The sequence below is a fragment of the Pseudopipra pipra genome, chromosome 10 (genome assembly GCF_036250125.1).
Source record: "Pseudopipra pipra isolate bDixPip1 chromosome 10, bDixPip1.hap1, whole genome shotgun sequence".
Lineage (NCBI taxonomy): Eukaryota > Metazoa > Chordata > Aves > Passeriformes > Pipridae > Pseudopipra > Pseudopipra pipra.
Window position 1 is genome coordinate 25282318 of NC_087558.1, and position 22104 is coordinate 25304421.

The 22104-nt window shown below is 45.7% G+C and overlaps 1 protein-coding gene across 11 annotated transcripts in view; it reads left to right on the top strand.

Moving 5' to 3' along the window:
• Positions 1-769: 769 nt before the first annotated feature.
• The window catches only part of YEATS2 (YEATS domain containing 2), a 53126-nt gene continuing 31791 nt past the window's right edge, over positions 770-22104 (top strand). For 2 of the 11 annotated variants that reach the window (XR_010433224.1, XM_064666960.1), the window contains exons 1-11: positions 1341-1739; positions 4741-4838; positions 4943-5035; positions 7979-8221; positions 10381-10496; positions 11707-11868; positions 13508-13619; positions 15083-15127; positions 16143-16329; positions 17982-18221; positions 20068-20226. Coding sequence is in view for 10 of the 11 variants with exons in the window: in XM_064666960.1 (XP_064523030.1) it covers positions 1490-1739; positions 4741-4838; positions 4943-5035; positions 7979-8221; positions 10381-10496; positions 11707-11868; positions 13508-13619; positions 15083-15127; positions 16143-16329; positions 17982-18221; positions 20068-20226 (1705 nt within the window). In the remaining variant the exon portion in view is untranslated. Of the gene's footprint in view, positions 852-1340; positions 1740-4740; positions 4839-4942; positions 5036-7978; positions 8222-10380; positions 10497-11706; positions 11869-13507; positions 13620-15082; positions 15128-16142; positions 16330-17981; positions 18222-20067; positions 20227-22104 lie in introns of those variants that run through there. The other 9 variants (XM_064666957.1, XM_064666958.1, XM_064666962.1 and 6 more) reach the window with 8 other exon arrangements.

Here is a 22104-nt window from a genome sequence, read left to right on the forward strand (position 1 = left end):
GAGCAGAGCCCGACCCCCACCAGGCTACAGCTTCCTGTGAGGGAGTTGTAGAGAGTGATAAGGTCACCCTTGAGCCTCCTTTCTCCAGGCTAAACACCCTCAGCTCCCCGGCCGCTCCTCACAGGACTTGTGCTCCAGACCCTTCACCATCTCCGTCGCCTTTGTCTGGACCCGCTCCAGCACCTCAGTGCCCTTCTCATCATCCTTTCGTGGAGTATCTTCTCTGTTAAAATGTCTTCCCCAAATTCTATTACGCGTTAAAACACGGTTGTTCCAGGCAGCAAGTCCGGATCAGGGCACTGCACCCGTTTCTCCACACAGGAACGCGGCCGCGTCGCCCATCTCGGTCCCCGAGGTGCCGCGGGCGAGCTTTGCCCTGCCCACAGCCCGCTCCTCGCCCGCGGCGGGACCGGCGCGGCCGGGCCCCCACAGCGCCACGGGCCCGGCTCGACCCTTTCCCTGAGGTAGCTCCGCGCCCCCCGCGCCGCCCTCTGCCCCCGCGGTGCTGCGAGAGGCAGCCCCTGCCCGCGGCGGCAGGTGCGGCCCCTCACGGCCCCTCACGGCCCCTCACGGCCCCTCACGGCCCCTCACGGCCCCTCACGGCCCCTCACGGCCCCTCACGGCCCCTCACGGCCCCTCACGGCCCCTCACGGCCCGGCCCCGCCCCCCGCGCGCTGCCCGCCTGCGCGGACCCGCCCCGGCGGCGAGGGCGGTGCTCGGCCCTGCGCTCATGGCGGCGGCGGCGGCGGGACGGCCCCGCGGGGGCCGGCGCTGAGCGCCCGGGGCGGCGCGGGCGCGGCGGGCGGGGGCGGCCGGTGCGGGCGGCGGGGCCGGGCAGTGGCGGAGCGCGGGTGAGCGGCGGGGCGGGAGCGGCGCGGGGCGGGAGCGCGGCCGCGGCGGCGGCTTTGTGTGCGCGGCGGGGGAGGGGAGCGGCGCCGCCGCACGTGGGACTGGCCGCGGGCAGCGCTCCGCCCTCCGCGCCCCGCGGCGGCCCCGCCACCGCCGTCACCCCGGACGCCTCTGGTCCTCACACCGTGCCCCGCGGCGGCCTCGGCCCGGCTTCGCGGCTGCGGGTCCTGCCCCGCGCCCCTCCCGCCCCGGCGGGACGCGCTGCCCCCTCACGGGAAGGGTCGTGGCCCGTGTTAGGCGGTTCTCGGCGGGGCACGGCCGGGTGTGACTCCGCGGCGGGGAGCGGGGCAGCCCTGCTGGTGCTGGGGCACCCTGGGCTCTCGCCGTGTGCTTGGGGTGCCCGAGTTCCCCCTTCCAGCGGCGGGGGTGCCTGTGCGGAGTGAGCCCTGGCTCCCCCGGAGTCTCGGGATCCCGAGCAGGGTCTCTTTGCCCCTCATGGGCAGCGGGGCACGGGGGCCCTGTACCGCTGCAGCCCCGCTGAGGATGCGGGCACCCGGCCTGTCGGGAACCGCAGGGCCCGGGAGGCGTTTGAAGCTTCTGGGCTGTACAGAACGTACCAGCTCCCCTGTGCAGCTGTGGGATGATCTCCAGCCCCTGGGGAAGGAGTTGCCCCCCCTCCTCCGGGTGCACCACAGGCCTCCCCGCACGAGGTGAGAGGCTGAAGTTTGCCCAGAAGGTCACTATGGGTAACGCTAATGCTTTTATTTTTCCTGTCAGTGGAGTAGAGAACATGTCTGGGATCAAGAGAGTGATCGCAGAGAAGGACCCCGACTATGAGGAGATCACCATCACACATCCCAACAAGCGGCACAAAGCAGCCGAACAGTCAGGTAGGAGCTGTGGAGTTGGAAACGCTGTGGATGTGCATGCTGTCCACAAACCTTCAGGAAAGGGCTGGGGCAGGAGCTAAGGGGCCAAAGGGCAGACATTGAGCAAGGCAAGTAGTGATGCCTCTGTGTAGCCAAATGAAGATGTGCCGTATGTGTAGTCATCCCTACCTGCTATCTGAACCATAAATAAAGTGTGAGGATGCAGCCTTTGGTGTGTGATAGCAGCTGGAACACGAGCTCTCCAAGGTCCCAGCCATGTACTTTGGTTCCTGCTGCTTGTTGAAGTATTTGACAGAGCACCTTCCCATGCTGAGTTGTGCTGCAGCCTGTATATCTGTTTTGCAGTTGAAGTCTGCTCTTGGAAGGATTGGCAGTTTGTTTATGTTTTGGGGGATGTGCAGTTTGCAGTACAGCCTGGGGAGGGGAAAAAAATCCATGACCCTGCAGTACACAGACTGGCTCTTGGAAGATGACAAATGTTTGCAAGAGCAGGCAGATAAAATGGAAAGGAGCAGTGTAGAAGGGATAAGTTAGGGAGAAGGAAGGGGCCTTGAAACATGCAAGAGAGGAGAAAGAGGAACCTGACTAAAGGAGATGGGGACAAAGAATTGTAGTGGAGAGAGTAGCTGGATGAGTAGGTTTGCATTTGGCACGATTAGATATGCTTTGGAAACCAGCCTGTTGGCAGAGTGCCTGGGACAGGTTGCAGTCCTCTCTGGGCAAATGAGAGTGGAGCTTCTTGCCCCGGGGACAGGGAGTAGGCCAGTGATTTTTGGCATAGCACAGCTAGTGAGAGGATCATGATGGGAAGAGCTGACGAACAGGGAGGTGAGAAAAACGAGGCTGGCTGTGGGATCTGAAGATGATCCAGGAATAGAGCAGGGTGCCGGAGCTGCCAGTTGGAGAGGGACAGATGATGGCTTCGTGGGTGATGTTTTGGAGGATGGTGTACAGCTGGTCAGGTCTGAGGAGTCTGAACTCTGAAGTGAATGTGTTGCTGGTCAGGTCCTGTCTGCCACGTGGGGCAGGGGCCCTCACAGTGGGGCCCAGAGCAGCTGTGCTGTGTGTGGCCGTGTCACCACTCCCAGCTGCCTGCCCTGTCTGGCTGCCAGAAGTCACCACCCTCTGTTCTGAAGTGTCCCAGGCACTGCAGATGGGATTTTAAATCTGCTTCTGAAGCAACTTCTTCAGAAAGTCTTGATAACAAGCAGGCAAAGTCTTAGGGCCCTGGAAAACTGTCCTTGCCAAAGTGAACTTTCTGTTCAGGTGATTCCTCCAAATTGGCTTCTTTCTTCCTCTCATGGAAGATCTCCAACTTTCAATTCCTGAAGTATACAAATTTCACTAACACAGTCTTAATGAGGGACTGTGGTTGACACAAGCTGGGCAAAATACGAAAATAAAGTGTCCTTAAAAGCCTAATATAACCACAAATCCTAAAGTGCTTTAATTGTCATAATGTTGGTGTGGCATGGCATCATGTCTCAGGGAAGAGATGGAGTTGTCCCCATCTGAACCATACATCTCATAACTTCATCTGTTTAGGTTTATTTTAAGTGTAGCCTTACATGTGAATTTCCTAGCCATGGCTGGAGGTAAATTATATCCCTCTGCTTTTTAATTTTGCCTTAGTCATACAGATTCCAATGTAATTCTGTTTTAATGTGGGCTTGAACTACTGCTGATCCTAGAATATATAAGTGTATATATATAGGTATGTGGAAATAAGTAAAAATATTTAGGATACCCCTGTTGCATATGGAGGTATCAGTTGCCTCACTTCTGTTGTAGGTACCTTATCAGACAGTACAGTTATGTATGCTGTCTGGAACATACCAGCAAGGTTTTGAGTTGCTTTTGATTTCTTTACTCTTTCTATTGGGATATTAGAAACCTCTTCGAACATATACACCTCTTAGGAAAACATGCTTGCTCTGGAGCTCAAGCCAAGGTCTTGGTGCTGTTGCATTCTATTCCATGTAGAAGCAATGTGAAATTTTTCCAGAGAAGCCCAAGCTGTTTCTCTGATCTGCTTTGCAGTGGAGTCACTGTATTTCTGGCACAAGCTGGAGCACCTTTTCCAGGCTTTATTCTAGAAGTGTTAATTCTTGCTTTGCCAGATTCTTACTTAGAGCTTGATAAAAATAGTTCTTGTTTGAACCCCCTCGAGGGGTAATGGAGGTGACAAAGGAAGGGCAATATTAAAAGCTATGGTATGTGTAGGGTGAAAAGAACAGTTCTTCCTATGTATACATGTCCTAGAAAAATACAATAATGTGCCAATTTCATTCTTAGCCACTAATTTGCTGTTAGGTATTTGCCCAGTTTGAAATCTTAAACTACATACTTTCCACTGAGGTCAGTAAACACCTGCTGAAAGGCTAAATTTTTTTGACTGCTGTGCTGGAAGGGGATTTTGTAAGAGATAGACCAGCTTTTGATAATCTAGTTTCCTTTATGAGTAATAAATGGTTTGTAGGCACTCCAGAGGAGGCTGCACTTCGTGCCAGTGCCGAAGTATGGGTTTGCCTCATTACTGCTGCGTGATGTGGTGTAAATTTCCTGGATGTGAATCTGGCCAAGGAGAGCAGAAGAACGTCCCTGGTGTTCCCACTCGTTCCTGCGCAATCACAGCGGTAACTGCACTTGGCCGTAGCAGTTTGGAGGTTTCCTCTTACTGTTTACAGCTTCACTGAGACAGAAGTAAACAAACTGGTCCTGTTCTTCCCATTTTCTGCTATTTGTCATCTCAGACCTAAAAAGGAAAAAACGGCTCTCTACATAAGCCAGCTTTTAAGGATACATGTGATTTTTGTTAAGGCAAATAACTTTCTTTTTCAGGAAAATGATCCTTCCCTTTTTCTGTGTGTGTGCTGAACTTATTATCCCTTCACTTCTCACTCCGTAGTGATCTCTGATCTTTCTGTTTTCAAATAGAGCCTCAAAAATAGAAGTGTAAATACTTCATTCTTCTTTATTTTCCATGTGTGGCCTCCTACAGCTCGAGATGTTACCGTGCAGAAGATTGAGACTATTATAAAAGAACAGTTTGCTGTCGAAATGAAGAGTAAAGAACATGAAATCGAAGTTATAGATCAGGTATAAAGGTTTTGTTCCTGTCAGTAGCTAAGATGCTGGTGTGTGGGGGTTTGGTGATGGCTGCAGTGGTTATTTTTACTGTATGTTACCTCTTCTTTTGGTAGCGCCTGATCGAAGCGAGAAGGATGATGGACAAGCTGCGTGCCTGTATTGTCGCCAACTATTATGCATCTGCCGGTCTCCTTAAAGCTGGAGAGGTAAAAATTACTCTGGGAACAATAAGACTAAGGGGGATTTTTGCAAAGAAAGGTGTAGAGTTCACTGGCTATTCAGCTGTTTGGTTTTGAGATGTGATTTAACAAAATGGTGCCAGTGGGAGAGGAGACCTGTGCACCACCAGCTGAGCCTCAGGAACTTGGCAAAGAGGAGCCTTCAGGGAGCAGTTGAGAAGTCATTCAGCATCTCCTGGTTCTGGTTTCTAAAATACTCTGCAATTTTTCATTGGTTTTTGCATGACAGCACCTTTCTTGTCAGACACTGCACAGTTTGTCCTTGCAAAGCCCTGAAAAATGGGGAACATGCTTTCCCATTCCACAGGAGGAGAGTGGAAGCAGATGGGTTTTGGAACTTTTCAAGAAAGAAAAAAAAAAAAAAAAAAAAATCAAGATTTCAAGATTTTTAGAGGGTTGGACAGTGCCATGAAACCATCCTCCCTTTAACCTGGCAGCCAGTCTGTTGAAGGGTTGATGAACAGACTGATGGCAGCAGTAGAGCAGGATATAAATCAGGGAGATATTACAGGGAGATTAAAAATTCACAAGATTAAAAGAACTTCAGACTTTCTTAGTTAAACCCCAGTTCTGAGCACTCTGCCCTTAATGACTGCTAATTGTAGCATGTTCATGACTTGTGCAGGCTCCCAAATGCCATGTAGTTCCTTGCCAGTGTAGGTATTTCATTACTATCTTTTCAATTCAGGGAGTTGATCTGATTTCCAGTAAAGATCTGAGTTGATTTTTGGAAGTTGCAGATGGGTGCTGCAAACATGAGTTTCACTGTAGTCCCATAAGAATTTCTCTTCCAAGCAGTGGCTCTCAGTGCTGATCCTGGTTTCCCTATTGTGATTTCCACAGGGCTTGGAGTGGGGTAAAAAGAAAAAAGTTCAGCTTGTTTTTCTCTCAATGAACTTGAGTTGAGCAACAGGCATTGGAAAAAGTTGTGGAAGCATTGGGAGGCTTGGAGATCCCTCTGCCCCCCTTGATTTTTGTCTGGGCAGCTGAAGAATGTGAGCTAAGTTCTGATCTTTGAAAGTGCCTTTATCCAATGCTATCATGTGTCTACAAGAGCTGTACTGTCCCTTGCTCTGCCATGCAGGGTGTTTGTTTTTTTCCCTGCTGAATTTCACACTTGCTAGAAATAACACATTTTGTTACTGGCACCTCCTAGCTTTATTTAGTTTTCCAAGTAGTATTTATATTATGGTTACAATAGCTGTATCTTCAATTGCATTTTTAATTTTTTCTGAAAGTCCTGATTTGCATGCAGGCTAAATCACTTCTTTCTCATTTTGAAATTGTTGCTGGTTTCAGTTTTCCGTGTATGTTTGACTCGGCAGGGAATGATTGTCTTGTTTCTCCTTCTGGAAGAATGGGAGTCTTTGTACTTTCATTCAGAACTTCTAGGAAGATGATTTGCAAATTCCTGACCTGTTCTCATAAATAAAAACAATTCTGGAACCCAGTGCTGCTGAGTTTTGAGGCTTATGAGGACTCATGATTACAGTTTATTATGTTTTCCCACAAATTACTGAACAAGGTGTTGGTGACTTTACTTGACAAGAGGTAAAGCAAAAGAAGAGGGTCTTGGTAGTGGTTTGGGTTTTGGGTTTTTTTTGGACGTGTGTCCCTACCATTGGATGTACGGATATAACTCTCATAAGCAGGTAACTGAGAGTTGGTAATTGCTTCACTTGTGTGTGTAAGGGACAGTTGGAAAGAATGTTCTCAAATGATCCTTTAAAAGCCAAGATGGGACAGTGTTTAACTCCACTCCTGCTACCACGTCTTGAAGGCAGTTCTGCTGCTCCACAGTGGTGCTGGTGTCTATCCCCATGCAACCCCCTCCATCATGTTGGCAGAATTTTGGATCAGGGAATTCACATGGATGAAAAATAAACCTGCAAAGGAAAAGAAAAAAAAAAAGAACAAAACCAATAATAAACAAAGCAACAAATAAATCCCAAGTTAGTTTCTTAATTTGTTTTCCTTTGTGACCTGCCCCCTCCCCATGAATAATTGTGCCAGCTTGGCTGATCCAGATGGTTTGGGCAGGGAAGAAACCTCTTTCAGCTGGTACTGCCTATCAGAAAAGCTGTCAGTGCCACTCTGGTGTGTCTGTGGCTTCAGGAGCTGGAGCAAGGCTGTCTGTCTGACAGAGGGGGGTTTCATCAAACCAAGGTGACAGGGAGGACTGGTGCTAGGACAAGTGACTGAGGGACACTTGCTTTGAGTGATGGGTGTTTTCCTTCTACTTCTGAGGTTAAAAGCAAATTCAGGAATTAAGAAAAGGGCCTTTGTCATACTAAGGAAGAAAAATAAAGAGATGTAAACACTTGCCTGCCTTGTCCTCCCCCTTGCAGGTTTAGGAGGATCTAAGATTAGCTCTAAGATGTCCGTTTTGAGGAAAGTTTGCAACCTTGTCTAAGCACATTATTATTTATCCTCTGTTAAGCCTTGGGAGCAGGCAGGGTGCTAATATGTGTAGTTTGCCTCACAGGTTTTGACAAGACGGCCAGTGAGTATCAAAGCTATAGAGCCTGATGCACTTAGTACCCTGATTGCCTGCAAGAGCTGGGCAGCTGTGGCCTTCCTGTGTGTGGTGGGAGAGTGTAGGTGTCTGCATGGGAAGAGATGGTGTTACTTACAAAGGGGCATTGTAGGTATTTGAGTAGGCTGCAGTCTTCGTTTCCAAAACCTGATGGGTTTCTGAGATCAAAAGACCTAAGGGAACAGATTCAATTTGTGGTGCTTTTTGTGTAGAACCATTTTAAGCTTTTATCTTCTGCAACATATGTTTTTCCTACAGGGCAGCTGATTAAATATTTGCTCTTTCTTCATACATTGACTTTTTCTTTTCTGGTGCAGCTCCTTTTTTATCTGGGCTGCAGGGGTATGGTGACCAGATCTGCCTCCTTCCTGCAGGGCACCAGGTCATGTGATTCGACAATTCTTAATCACCCTTCAATCAAGAAATTCTTGGAATCGCCCTCAAGATCCTCATCTCCAGCTAACCAGGGCTCAGACACTCCCTCTGCCAACCACTCTGAGAGCGACTCGCTCTCTCAGCACAATGACTTTCTCCTGGACAAAGACAATGGCAACTTGGACGCAGAGGAGCGGCTGGCAAACAGCCTGGACCAGAGACAGAGCAGAAATGCTGGCCGGGTAAAGTAAAACTCGAGTGGTGGTCGAGTTGTTGGAGGTGTGTGCTCTGTGGACTCGGTGCTGGCACCAGGAGCTCTTCATGTTTTCACCCACCTTGCTGAAGATCTGTTTCTTGCCCTCTCCAACCGCTTGCTCCCACTCCCTCAGCCTGGCTTTGCTGTAAGGCCACCTGAAGTGTCTGTGACGTGGGTAACTCCTCTTAACTCAACCCTGCCCAGCAGTGAGCTCAGCAGGCCACAGGGAGAGTGGTGGCAGCACAGCTCTGCTGCTCTCTGGTCGTAGCCTCTGGGCTAGGAGGTGCTCCAGAGCCTGAGCAAAGGGCTTTGCTGTACAGATGGAAGTCAGGTCAGGAGGGCAGAGCCTGGAGAGAAAAGCAAGATGTGTTTTTAGGAAGTAGTGCCTGACCCTGGGTGCTGATGGGGACTGCAAGAGCAGTTGATCCAGTGGAGGGGTTTGGCCTCCTCAGCAACCTGTAGTGAAAACAGTAACACCGGTGGAGTAGCTCACTCTGGGAGTGTGAGCTGGTAGAGCCTGGGTGCATAGTTTGAGTTGGTTTTCTCTTTAGGGTGCTGCTTGCTGTTTTGCATCGTAGTATCACTGTTTGCTCAACTGTACCAGACTGACCCAGGTTAAACATACCTTCTGTTGTTTTTCCCTTGTGCTCTTTCCTGGGTTATTTTTGACCTGGATCCATTCCCTTTGTGGCTCACTGTGCAGCCACACAAATGCTTCACCTGTTGACTGCAGGTAGCTCCACCGAGGAGGCTCACTCACTGTCTGCAGGTGAAATGTGCCTTAGTAGGTGAGGTGAAACTCTTCCATTTCCTTTCCTCATTTAAGCAGTCAGGCCTGAGACGAGTACAGCCCCTAACCCAAGGGATGGGTATATCTCAGTGAATATGGCTGCATTCTGCAGGTGAGCAAGTTGTAGTAATACATGGCAGAAAGGGCAATGATTCTGCCTCCACTGAACAGTGTGACACCACCGATAACAGGGCTGCAGTTTGCTGAAACCCTGCTTGGGGTCTGTGCCAGAAGGCAGATACACCCTATGGAATGTGGACCCCCCTACATCGTAAACCACCAGAGCAACAGAACTTGCTTCTTGCACTGAGGGCATTGATGGAGCAGCTCCATTGCTTGGGTGTAGCACGTTGGTACATCTTCGACCTGCAGCCTGTGGCCCAGAGGTGACTGAGGGAGTGTTAAGGAGTAGGAGCCATCCCAGCCTTTCCTGGCTTCTTGCTCCACTTTGGGGCATGACTGACTTGACAGAGGAGAGCTAATGGTTCCTAGTGAATCCACTGCTCCCCATGCTGACCCTTGTCTGGGGAGAGCTCATTGGAGTGTGCTCCAGGAAGCTGCAGCTCCAGCTCTGTTGGTCACTAGAGGATGGCAGTCCCTTATTCTCCAGACATCTGCTTTATCCGAGAGTTGTAGAAAAGCCTCTTGTTCCCATGCAAACAGCAGTTCCATTTGTGTTGGCACTGTAAGTGGTCATATCATTGTCATATCAGGGAGTCTTGGCCTTGGCCCCAGTAATAGCTGGGGTTGTGTTACAGGGTTGCTGGTTGTATTGTGCCCCAAGGATTGTGGTGGATTTGCAGGTTCACCTGGATGTCAGTGACATGGTGTGGCTGCTGCTGTCCCTGCTGAGTTGAATTGCTGTCTCAAGCCCAGCCTTGACTCTTCACCATGAAGCAACACCAGAGTCCCTCAAAGCAGCAGAGTCTGAGAAGGAGAAAGATTTAGATTTTCAGCACCCACCTGTGGGAGATTTACCTTTTGTTTTCTGATTAGTGACCAACATGATACCATTCTAGCAGTGCCTGTTTCTTTCAGATAGTGCAGTGGTAGTGCTTTTGAAAGCCAAGCTGAAATCATGACTCAGATCCATGTGATGTCGCACAATGCCCGCTCAGTCAAGCTGTGCCTTGCGCTCCTGGCTAGGTAGGATAGCACTGTTCCATGCCTGAGTTGCTTAAGTGTGTCTGGATAGCAATTCAAATATTTTTAGGGATGATTTGTTGTTGGTCTTTCATTTATGCAGGTCTGTTGTTTTTTTTAACAGCACCTTACATTTCTAGCACCAAACAAAATGATGTTTAAGAGGAATGTTTGGGTTTTTGTTTGCCTTTTTTTTCTTCCCCTACCCTCAGGACAGTTCGGGTGTTTCAAGCTCTCAAAAACCAGGACAACGAAATGCCGGACTGTCAAATGATGAAACTTCACGGCTTTATGTGAAGAAAACGATTGTGGTTGGCAACGTTTCCAAGTTAGTATCCAGAGCCTGAGGGACGGTCCTTTGTTTCAGGATTAAATGGAATAGGAGGTTAAAATTAGGAGGCAAATAAAATTGCTAGGCTGTCACAACATAAGGTGTTGCCCTTAAATAATCACTGTAGCCAAGGCAGCTCAGGTGCATGAGGTGGGTTTTTTTTTCCTGTGGGAGGATCAGGTGTTTTAGTAGTTGTTTTATTTATATATGTATATATAGGGAGGTTTTAAAATCTGTTTCTTTCAAGGGAAGTATTTCAGCTTTTTTTGATCAGTTAGAAGTCTGAAGCTTTCCCATGAAAATTCAGAAAAGCAAGTTGTCCTAATTCAGTGTGTCGATTAATTGAATTAGTTGGTTAATTCAGTGTGTCCCTAGGGATAGTGTGGGGGTTTTATTAAACAGAAAAAACCCCCCCAATGCACCAAATGACTAGAATGAGGAAAATTGTGACAGCCCAGAATAATCTGAATAAATTAATTTTTACAGATTTTATTTATATATTTATTAAAATTTCCAGGTAAATATACATAACTGTTGAACTTTGAGGAAATTAGTGGAGAAAGGCATTAATTTTAGGCAACTATGGACAATTCCAGGTTTTAACTCTCCACCCTGGCACTACTCAAGTCAGTCTTTTGCATAGAAAGTATCAGGCATTTGCTGACAAAGCCTAGTCTTAGACTTGCATCTTGAAAATCTACCTACGGCTGTACCCAGAACTAAGTATTGACTCCAAAGTTTCTTAAAAATTCCTGTATTGACTCTGAAGTTTCTTAAAAATTCCTAAGAATAATTGTTTTTATTGTATAAATTGTATTTATGATAGCAGAGTTGTTGATGTGTTCTGGTGTGGCTTTGCTTGTGATATCTCAGAATAGGATGGGAAAAGGAATCTGACTGTGGTAGAATGTTAAAATTAAGTCTTCCCAATTAAGAGTCAAATGTTTAAATAGGTGAATTTCATATGGCCATTATGCATTAAAACAGAGTAAATGTGTTAGAAGAGTAGAGTAGATTTTGGGACCTGTATCTGCTCCTGGATGAACTGTCAGAGTAAGGACGAACAAGCGAACTGTACGGGGGCAAGGTTCCCACAGGCATTTTACCATCCCCAGTTTTTTTGCCTAAACTTTCCTGAAATGCTTTTTGCAGTATTTTTCTATTTGGGATTTTTATCTTGTGTTTGTTTTTTTACTTTCTTTACCAGGTACATTCCCCCTGACAAGAGAGAAGAAAATGATCAGTCAACCCATAAATGGATGGTGTACGTCCGAGGCTCTCGGAGAGAACCCAGCATAAATCATTTTGTCAAGAAAGTTTGGTTCTTCCTCCATCCCAGTTACAAACCTAACGACCTGGTAGAAGTGAGGTAAAAAGGAATTATTCCAATCACTATTCCAGTCTTTATGCTTGCCAGGCTTACAGTGCCAAGTTTCTTGGAAAGTTAGCAACTTCTTTTCCTGGTTTAGTATTCCATGTCTGTATTTAACCTCTGGCTTGACTTGGCTTACTGCAACATAGTACATTTTATGTAGAAAATGTGCCAAACATGTTCAGTATTTTTTGTTTGTTTGTTTTGTTTTAATTTCCTTCTGAGAAAAATCATTCAGTTGTTGCATTTCATGTTATTCATGTGGGTTTGTGCATCCTGGCCTGTATCAGGAACAGTGTGGCAGCAGGACCAGGGAAGTGATTGTCCCCCTGGACTCAGCACTGGTGAGGCCACACCTCGAGTGCTGTGTCTAGTTCTGGGCCCCTCAATTCAGGAAGGACATTGAGGGGCTGGGGAAGGGACTGGAGCACAAGTGCTGATGGAGCTGAGGTTGTTTAGCTGGAGAAGAGGAGGCTCAGGGGAGACCTCATCACTCTGTACAACTCCCTGACAGGAGGGGGGAGCCAGGTGGAGGTTGATCTCTTCTCCCAGGCAGCCAGCAGTAGGACAAGAGAGCATGGTCTCAAGCTGTGCCAGGGGAGGTTTAGGTTGGATATTAGGAAGAAATTTTTTACGGAGAGAGTAATGAGGCATTGGAATGGGCTGCCCAGGGAGGTGGTGGATTCTCCATCCCTGGAGGTTTTTAAGATGAGACTGGATGTGGCATCAGTGCCGTGGGCTGGGAACCACAGCGGGGTTGGATCAAGGGTTGGACTGGATGATCTCTGAGATCTTTTCCAACCCGGCTGATTCTATGATTCTATGATGGCAGGATGTAGCAAACTTCTTTGTGTTTCCTGTGTAACCAAATTACACTTGACTGCTGTCTTTTTGTGCTTTTTTTCTCAGTTTCCAGTATCTGATGTCAGTGCTGTTTGTCTTCTGGTTTAATCCCATCTGGTTAATTGATTTCTGGTGTCAGAGTCCCAGTCATCTTAGTGAACATTAATGTTCTGGACTAAAAACAGCCTGTAAACCTCTCCCATTTTGTTACAAAACTACATTTGGGATTTACAATAACAAGCTGAAATACAAAGTAACAGTAAATGTTACAGATAAATACACACCTCTTTTTCAGCTTGGAAAATGACAGTGTTTAATTTTTCCTTGTTGTCTGTATGTTGTTCTCTGGGTGTTATATGAAGCATGTGTCTTCTCTCTGCTCGATAGGGAACAGAAGGAAGTGATTGCAAAATGCTGCACTGAAAGCTCACCTTGCAGCTGTGCCCTAAGAGCTGGCTTGGGGTTTTTTGAAGAGAGTATTTTTCATTTGACATATGACATAACACAGCCTTTTTTTCTTTTCAAAATAAGACAGTTGTTTCCTATGCCTCTCATCCAACAGCTTTTTATCATTTTCTTCCCTGTCCCCTTCTGTAAAGTTCAAGTATGTTTTCAGCTAGTTTCCAAAGCCATAAAATTCTCATTGCTGTGATTGCATTCTCTTTGTGGTGAATAGCAGGCCTGAAGATAGCTTTAGTTGTCTGCAAGAAAATCAGTCTTGGGCTTTCTGAAAAAGAGGGAGATGAAATCTATACCACTTCTGCATCAAAATGTAATCACTATTTGTTTCCAGAGAACCTCCATTTCACCTGACCAGGAGAGGCTGGGGAGAATTTCCAGTGAGAGTACAGATACACTTCAAGGATAGCCAGAACAAGAGGATTGATATCATACACAATTTGAAGGTATGTGAACAAAATACTTTAGAGAAAGGCATTTAAATGAGCTGTCCTGCATAACCTGAAAGAGGCTTCGCTTGCGTGTGTGTTTCTGCCTCTTTCTTTTGTGTGTGTGTGTCCTGCTGATTATTTTCACATGAACAGTTGAGCTGGAGAATCTAAAAAGATCCAGGAAAGCCTCTTACCTTGGCTATATTGGATTCAATGCAGTAGCCAGGGAACCCAGCCTTGCAGCAGCTGGAGTCGATTCTACTCAGAGCAGCAAAGCATTTACCTGCTTTTTTTTCCCTACAGTTTGAGATTTTTATCCTGCTCTCACTGGCTGAAACCTGACAGGGCTGCAGGACTGTCTTTCTGTTGGTAAAGTGACCGCTGTGTCTGTTCTGTTCCTTCAGCACTTGCACATATCAGCTAGTGATTATCCCTGTTAGAGTGGGCAGGGAGGGCTGAGATTCCCCATTTGGTCTGTGCTCCTTTTGAAAAGAGCTTTCTTTTCCAACCCACTCACTCCTGCAGCACTCAGTAGGATTTATACTATGCAGCAGTCCTGGAAAACTAGGCCATTGCTCTTGTTTTCCTTTTAATTAGTAGTCCCTGGCATTAGCAGACTTAAGTCCTGAGCTGGTTTAGTCTCCTGTTTCTTTGAGCAGCATTAGTTTTATTTAAACTCTACCTCCATTAATGAATTTCATGCTAATGTAGATACCTCGTTGCAACGCCAAATATAGACAGTAGAGGAGGTTGAAAATATTCCCCTGCAACTTAAGGACATGTAATGCAGATGATAAGTAAAATATATTTGGGGAGATATAACCTGGGGAGAAATTGGTAACAGTGATGGGCAGTGAAGGAGGCCCAGCCTACAGAAGAAAACTGAGACAGTCCTTGGCACACACGAGCTCAAATCAGCAAACCTCTGCTGTTCATGCTGAGCCTGTGGCTGCTGTGAGTGGATATGGATGAGCTGAGCCCTTGTTTATGGCTGGCAGCCTGTCAAACCCAGCTTCTCTCTGTAGGTGTCTTAATAGATGCCTCTGGGATGTTATGCCTCTTTATCAGCTGATACTCAGTGTGAACAGTTATTTAATCAAAAACTATAAACATAGCCTTTGTGCTGGTCAGTTTAAATCTCTGAGTTTTTCTCATTATTATTTCATTATATTGAGATGAGGAATGAAAAAGGGCACTGCTTGAGGACTTCTCTTAGACTGAAATTTCCTCAACAATCTCATTTCCTTCAGCTTTTTTGCTCCTTCCTATTTTAGTGTGGGCTTTGGGTCATGGTTGACTTTTTTTGCAGAAAAGGCACACTTAACACAGCATGCAGATTCCTGACCCTGTGGCCTTAAGAAATTGGATGTGCTGCTGCTCAACTTACACAGTTTGAACTCCTTTCAAACAATTTGTGTTGTAAATTCTACCTAATATATTGCTTTGTCCTGGTTAATATATTGTATTGTTTTACCCAGCTGGACAGGACCTACACAGGGCTGCAGACACTTGGCGCAGAAACGGTGAGTCTGAGGGTCGTGGGATGGAGGTTGTGCTTTGAGTGCCTGAAGGATGTTTAGAAAGAAGACACGTAGGACTAAGCACAGGAGTCAGACCCATTTGATTTTGCAGTTTCTAGAATGTAGATTTTGCTCTCTTGTTGGATGAAATGATTGTGACACCTTGTCACTACTCATGACAACAATAATTTTTTCCCCTTCCTGGGTCAGAGGAGACTGTTTCAGCTCTTCTTTCAGAAAGAACTTTGTACTGCAGTTTTAATTTTTAATTCTTTTTGAAGCTTTTGGTACTAAATGTTATGATTTGGATTCTAATGTGCTGCAGAGCTCGCACATAAAGAGTTTAAGTTAAAGGGATCACTCAATTATCCTGATGAAATTTTGCAGTATACTAAGTACTTCTAAGTTTCTCTGTCAGACAGGACTCAGTACCTTAATGAAAAATTAACTCTTAAAATAAGTAAATGAATTAATAACCTGTAGTTTGCTGTATTCCCAAAGTTGTCTTGATATTGTTCTCCCCTTGTTGTACTGTAGTAAATGGAAACTTTTGTGGTGAAATCGCATTACTTCAGCTTTTCAGTCTGTGGAGAAAACATTAATGTGACATGTCTACTGTGATTAAAGAACACTTTTGAAGAGTAGATCATGTGGTGTGTTTCTCAAGGCCTTATCAAAAAAGCCAGAAAAGGCAAGCTGCACTTTTGTGCCTGTCCCTACAGGGGTATGCAGCCCTTTCCTTAGTGGGATGCTTGGAGCTGGGCTCTAATCAGTGTTCACTATTCAGATTTCCCCATGGACTGCGAGATGTGCTGTTTTACTCTGAGGATTAAACGTTGCAAGATTTTTGTCTTAGCTCAGGTGCTGCTGGTCCTTTGGGAACTGTCCTTGAAATGAATGGAAATGTTATGCAGAGATGGGGGAAAGAAAAAGAGAAATAAAAAGGCATAGTTCTTTTCACTTTTTATATCTTTGCCTAGCCACCAAATACTAATGTCTTTTCTCCTATTTTTGGAAGGTAGTGGATGTGGAGCTACACAGACATTCCCTTGGTGAGGAGTATCTCTTCTCCCAGTCTTCAGAATCTGAACTTTCTGATGTTCCTACGTCTTTATCACTACCATTGAGTATTCCAGCACCAGTCAAAGCTTCCTCACCAATTAAACAGCTGCGAGACTCCAGCCCAGATGCTTCTGTGGACAAAGGTAAAGCAAATGGGTGTCAGTGAAGTGTGAGTTCTTGGAACTTCAACTCTTCTGGATCTCTTCTTTATTGCTCTTATGCCTTAAAGCTTGCTGGTGCTACCTTCTCCTTGCTCACCCCAGATGAACATTTCCTCAGTGTGCTCTGAAATATAATTCAGAAATTGTTACAGATTATTTGAGTTTTCGGTTTTGTTGTTTTGGGTTTTTTAATCTAAGAATTGTTGTGCGGGCTCTGTTTTGCTAAAATTAGTGAATATGGAGCAACAGCAGATGCACTTGGAAATAAGGTAGTTGAATAGCACTTTTTTTTCTTGGCAGACTATTTTCAGAGAGGTTTTTAGATTTCTGAATGTCTTGGAGACATGTAAGGAATTGGTCTAGTAGTGTGTTCAATTATATGTGTTGGTGAGATTATGGGGGCAACAAAAATCCCTACATAGCTGTAGTTACTGTAGTGTTGAAGAAAGGGAAAAAGAGTGGTGTGTGTTTGGGGGATAATGGCAACTCTGCATGTCAGGATCTCATTCTCACCTTCATATGTAAGATCAGGAAATGCAGTGCCCATTGTGGTGGGGCAGTAACTGATGGCTTAGGATCCTTTGGATTGCCTGAAACAAGCTGATGCTGGCCCTTTGGGCACAGTGCTGTGATTTGTAGTTTGTGTGAAGCAGGAAAAGGTGGACCTCTGTAGAAATTTAGCTTTATTTTCTGAAACACGTGATGTCAGGGCTTGCGTGACAGACCTTGGTTACCAGGACTGAGAAACGAGAGTATCTGTTACAATTTGCACTCCTTAGTTTGAGAAACATGAAACATGAAAAATACAGAAACATGAAAAATACAGGCAGATGCAGCGTGGTCTGATGCTTTTATTGATTTATCCCAACATTCCTGTACTCAAGGAATGGCTGTGAGCTGGTGCCTTGCATGGTGTATTTCCTGGTAGGTGCCATGATGCCACTGGTGGTGTTTGAGTTCAGCAAGAAGAATGTCTGCTGTTTGAATATGGTTTTTTTTCTTGTGGCCAAAAAAAGGACAAACACAACCAAATTTTAAATGCACAGGGTTTTTATTCAAGCAGGAGGATTTGCAGCGCCTTTAGGTGAGCAGTGCTACAGCCAACATGAAGGAAGGAGACTTGCCTCCTCCTTACACTAACACACAGTGGCTTCTCCCGACAGCTCCAGGTTAATTGATCTCCTACATCAAATAAGGTGGATTCCTTAACTCATCGCGGAGGGCAGTAAGTGTTCTCCTTGTGCTCTTACTCCAAAATATGCACTGTGAGATTCTCTGTGAGGGAGACCCAGCCTTAGTCCTGTGGAGCCCTAACTGAGGACACTTGAAACTACCAGCAGCTTTTGGTCAGTGGAAGGGGCATTCCAAGAAGATGTATAAGAAGTGACCACAGCTGAACAGGCTGTGCTTGCTGTCATTTTATTCTTCTGTTCCAACAAGTTCAATGGGGTTGCACAGGAGGAATCCCCTTTTCCCACTTTATCCTGGTTCAACACTTCTCACCAGTTCCTTTTCTTTCCTTCCTTCAAGAACATGTTTGTCATACCTGAGTTTTGTTTTTGTAGAGAAGCACAGTTAGGAATTAGATGTGTCAGCCTAAGAACTATTTCTGTTCTTTTCCCTGTTTTAATCAGGATTCTCTGGGAATGCTGAAACCGAAAGACATGCCGCGTTTTATTCCTTGCCATCTTCGATAGAACGGACTCCCACCAAGTTAGCCACACAGAAAGTTGCCTTTGGCTCTCATGGAAATTCAGCCTTTCAACCCATTGCAGCTAGCTGTAAAATAGTGCCTCAAGGTCAGAGTCCAAGCCCTGCAGAGTCACCAGGAAAATCCTTCCAGCCTATCACCATGAGTTGCAAGATTGTATCAGGTGAATGTTAGTTTACTTCCCTGAGTGCTTCCCCCTGGAAAACAAGAGAGGGAACCAGTTGGACTTGTTTTGTGTCCTTCCCCTGATTTCCTGCCAATCTTTGAACATCAGGGAGTAGGAAATGTAGAATAAGGAGCTAAACATTTCTGAATGCTCAAGGAAAAAATACAAGTGTGAAATGTTTCACAACAGATAAAAAGCAGGATGAGAGCTGTTCTCTCCCTGTTCTTCTTGAGTGCTTCTAAGTATGAAATAGATGGTCTTAAACTGGACTGCTACCCACAGAAAGGCCCAGGCAAGGACACATCTTCCATGTGTAGTATTTTTATGTAGGAAGAAGCCATTCTTCTCCCTCCTGCTTTCAGAAAGCTGAGATGGATTAACAAGAGGGTTTTTTTTCCTGATTATTGGGCAAATAATTAGTTTCAACCTTGTAGACTCAAATAGCCCTCTTGTGCTTGCCATATCTCCTGAGGTGGAGCAGCTTTGGTCTTCCTTTTCCAGAAGTCCACACTGTGTTGGATTAAATTGCCAGCTGACTGCAGGGAGCAGTGTGACAGCTTCTGAACCAAACATAGTCAAGGTGCTGTTTTGCTCATTTCACCTGTGGTCCCTTCCCTGCCTGGTCATGATGCCATCCACTGGATGATGTTTTACATCAGAAAGTATTAATGTGCAGGTCACCACGGTACTTGCTGTGAAGCTGAAAGTTGACCTGTTGCATCTCTTCATTTTCTGATCTGCAGGGTAGAGAAGATGAAGTACCAGTTATCAGCATATGTGATTTCTGATGATCTACTCCCAGATAATTTTCTTAAAGTTTGTCTGGTTTGTTTGCTTTTTTTTAACTAAATTTCAATATTTTTCCTTGACATCTTAACACTGTACTCAGGTTGATCTACATTTGAACCGATGCCAAGTGGTGCTTTCTTTCTTTATAAGCTCTTCTCTTGATCCTCTTTTCCCAAGGCTTCCCAGAAAGCAAGAATTGCAGGGGCCATCCTATCTTTCTTAACATCCTTGGACTATTGTCTCTTGATCTTTGCTATTTAAATGTTACTCTGCTGAATATTTTTCCAAGGTTCTGCTGTCTGCTGAGAAGTGCTACCCCTTTCAGATTTTAAAACAGTTTAGAAGACATGGGAATTGTATTTGATGAGCATTTATGTTCTGTTTTAATTGTCAATCACTGCCAAGAAAGTAGATTAGGTGGTTGAAGCTTGGTGCTTGCTGCTGTCTCTATTCTCTGATCACTTCCTTGCCTATCCTTTTCTCTGTATTTCTTGTTTACCCCTTCATGCAGCTTTTTCCTCTCTAGTTTTTCTCTCTTCTGGTGCTGTTACCCAGAAGCTGCATGTTTTACAGTTTGATTTCAAAGTTTTCTGCTGTAGTGAGAGCAGTGAAGGGACTAGAGTGCTCATGGCTGCCTGATGAACTGCTCAGTTCCCAAAAGGCTCTGAACGCCATGGGCTGCACAAGGGAAGGAGAGCTCAACTCTCTTCCTTCGTCTCCTTGGGTGCACTGGTCTTGGCAGTGAGACTGATGTAGGTAATGTCCCTTGGGATTCAGGAATGGACCAGATGGCTTCTCAAGTTCCCTTGGAACCCTGCTTGTCCTGGTAGACAGATCATGTCCAGGGTAGGTATGAGCCACAGTGCTTTAGATGACTTTTCCCTTCCTTCTGTCTCTTCTTTCCTTCTCCAAGTCCTGTGATCTTGCTCAGGCTGGGAAATGCATCCTCAAAAAATGTTCCTTTTCTAAGCCGTTTTACAAAGTACTACTATTGCCGTGTTTTTATGTCCTTACAACATTTACAAGCCAGAAGCATTGGACTTTTTTTCTTAAGGTTCTCCAATATCGACCCCTAGTCCATCTCCGCTACCTCGTACCCCAACGTCCACTCCGGTGCACATGAAGCAAGGCTCTGCTAGTTCAGTCATTAATAATCCGTATATTATTGTGGACAAGCCTGGACAGATGGTTGGAGCAGCAGCCACAAGCACAGGTGTGTAGTGTGATCACAGAAGGCAGTGGCTCAGTCTTACACACTCAAGTTTATTCTCTCTTTAAAACGATCGGTATAACAGCAGTATTTCATCTTGTGAAGATGGAAAAGTACTCTCTAGAGAAAGAGGAAAGTGTGGTTGGTTTGCACAGCTGGCCTGTGTGACATGGTTAAGGGTATCTCAGACTTGAGCATAACTTCCCTTAGGAAACAACACAATGTAAGACCAAATAGAAAATCACAGACATCTCTTCAAAGAGAGCCTGTTCTTCACAGGAAAAAAGGAAAGAGGGGAAAGTGGTGTAGACAGTGGGGCACAGATTTAGCAGAAACAGCACAAAGGTGCTTGGGTGACAACTGTATCATGGAGGTGGGCAAAAAGCTTGCAGTGCCTGGCAGATCAGTTGTAGGTCCCAGTGTGGGGTGCAGTGGGTGTGTTGAAGTGCTTAAACCCCACTTACCAGGAGAACACCATGGCTGTTTGTTACTGCTCTCAGCTTTTATCTGGTTCAATTCCAGACAGTTTGGATTCCTCTAACTGGATTCCCTCAGTGGTGACAAAAACCTGGGCTCAGGGGGAGGACTGAACTGCAGGACACAGGTGATGGGCATCGGAGTCAATGGATAACCTTTGCGTCAGGGCTGGAGGAAAGGTCCCTCTGAAGTCATTTATTTGCTGTGATTTTTGGCCGGGAACTGCTGTTTTAAAACACGCTTGTTTGTGTATATGTGTGCTTCCCAGCATCTCAAAAGGATGCCCAGAGCCTTGTGAGGAAGTGCAGCATCCATGTAACACAAACTGTTTGCTGGGTGGGGTTGGAAAGCACAAGAATTCTACTTTTTAAAGTTCCACCCTTTATCTGAGGGAACGTAGCTGTCATGTTCATTTTAACTTCATCACAGAGAAAATTGGTAGGGGGAGCATAGTCATAACTGGATTTTTAAAGTATGTTTTGTGGTGTTCTTGGTAATACTGAAGCTGTTTCACTTATAGGGTTTGATTAATTGGGGTTTTTTTGGTTGGCTGGGTGGTTTCTGCCTTTTTTCTTTTCTGTTTCCTTACCTCCAGCCTGACTGTGTACTCTGCCTAAGTGGTTTATCATGGTTTGGGTAACTTCTGAGCTCTTCCAGTAGAGGTTTGTACACGGAGGATAACATCTGTAGATGCACCAGATGGTTTGGACATACAAGTCTTGGTGCCATTAAAGGTGCAGTTTCCCACCACAGTAGTGTAATGTAAGTACAGACTGGCCTGCCAGTTTTCTTGTCAGAGAGCCTCATCACTAGACCCTGTGTGAGGGAGCAAGAGGATATGTGAAACTGGCTTTTTGGCAGCAGCAGTCAGGCTGGACTGTGTTTTTCTCAGACAAAGTCACTGGGATGTTCCTGGTAAGGCTGCATATCATATTTAAAAAAAGGGGCGAGATCTTCATGGTCTCTGAAAACCAGCCTTCCCAAAGCCTGGATTTTCAGAAATGGCTGCTCATTTACTTCTAAACTTAAATGCAGATTGTAGTACAACTGTATGAGAGACTAATAATTGTTTTCTTGAGTGTAATGCATGACTTTGGTGTCTCTCGAACAAACAAAACTAACAACCCAACCCAATAGCAGCAGTAACAAAACTGCTGAGCTGCAGTGTGGTGTACACACTCTGAAAATGCAGGGTAAGTTACTACTGAACCCCCATGCATCTTGGGAGTCAGGAGACTGCTGTGGCACGTGTATCCATCTGTCAGTTTAGCAAGAGCAGTCTTCCACTGAGGACCCTATGCTTTCATTCCTAATTTCTGTTTCTTCCTTTATCCTACTCACTCTGTCCCTTCTGCTTGTTACTCTGCACTTTGTCTCCCTCCTTTTCTGGCCTTCCTTTCCCTT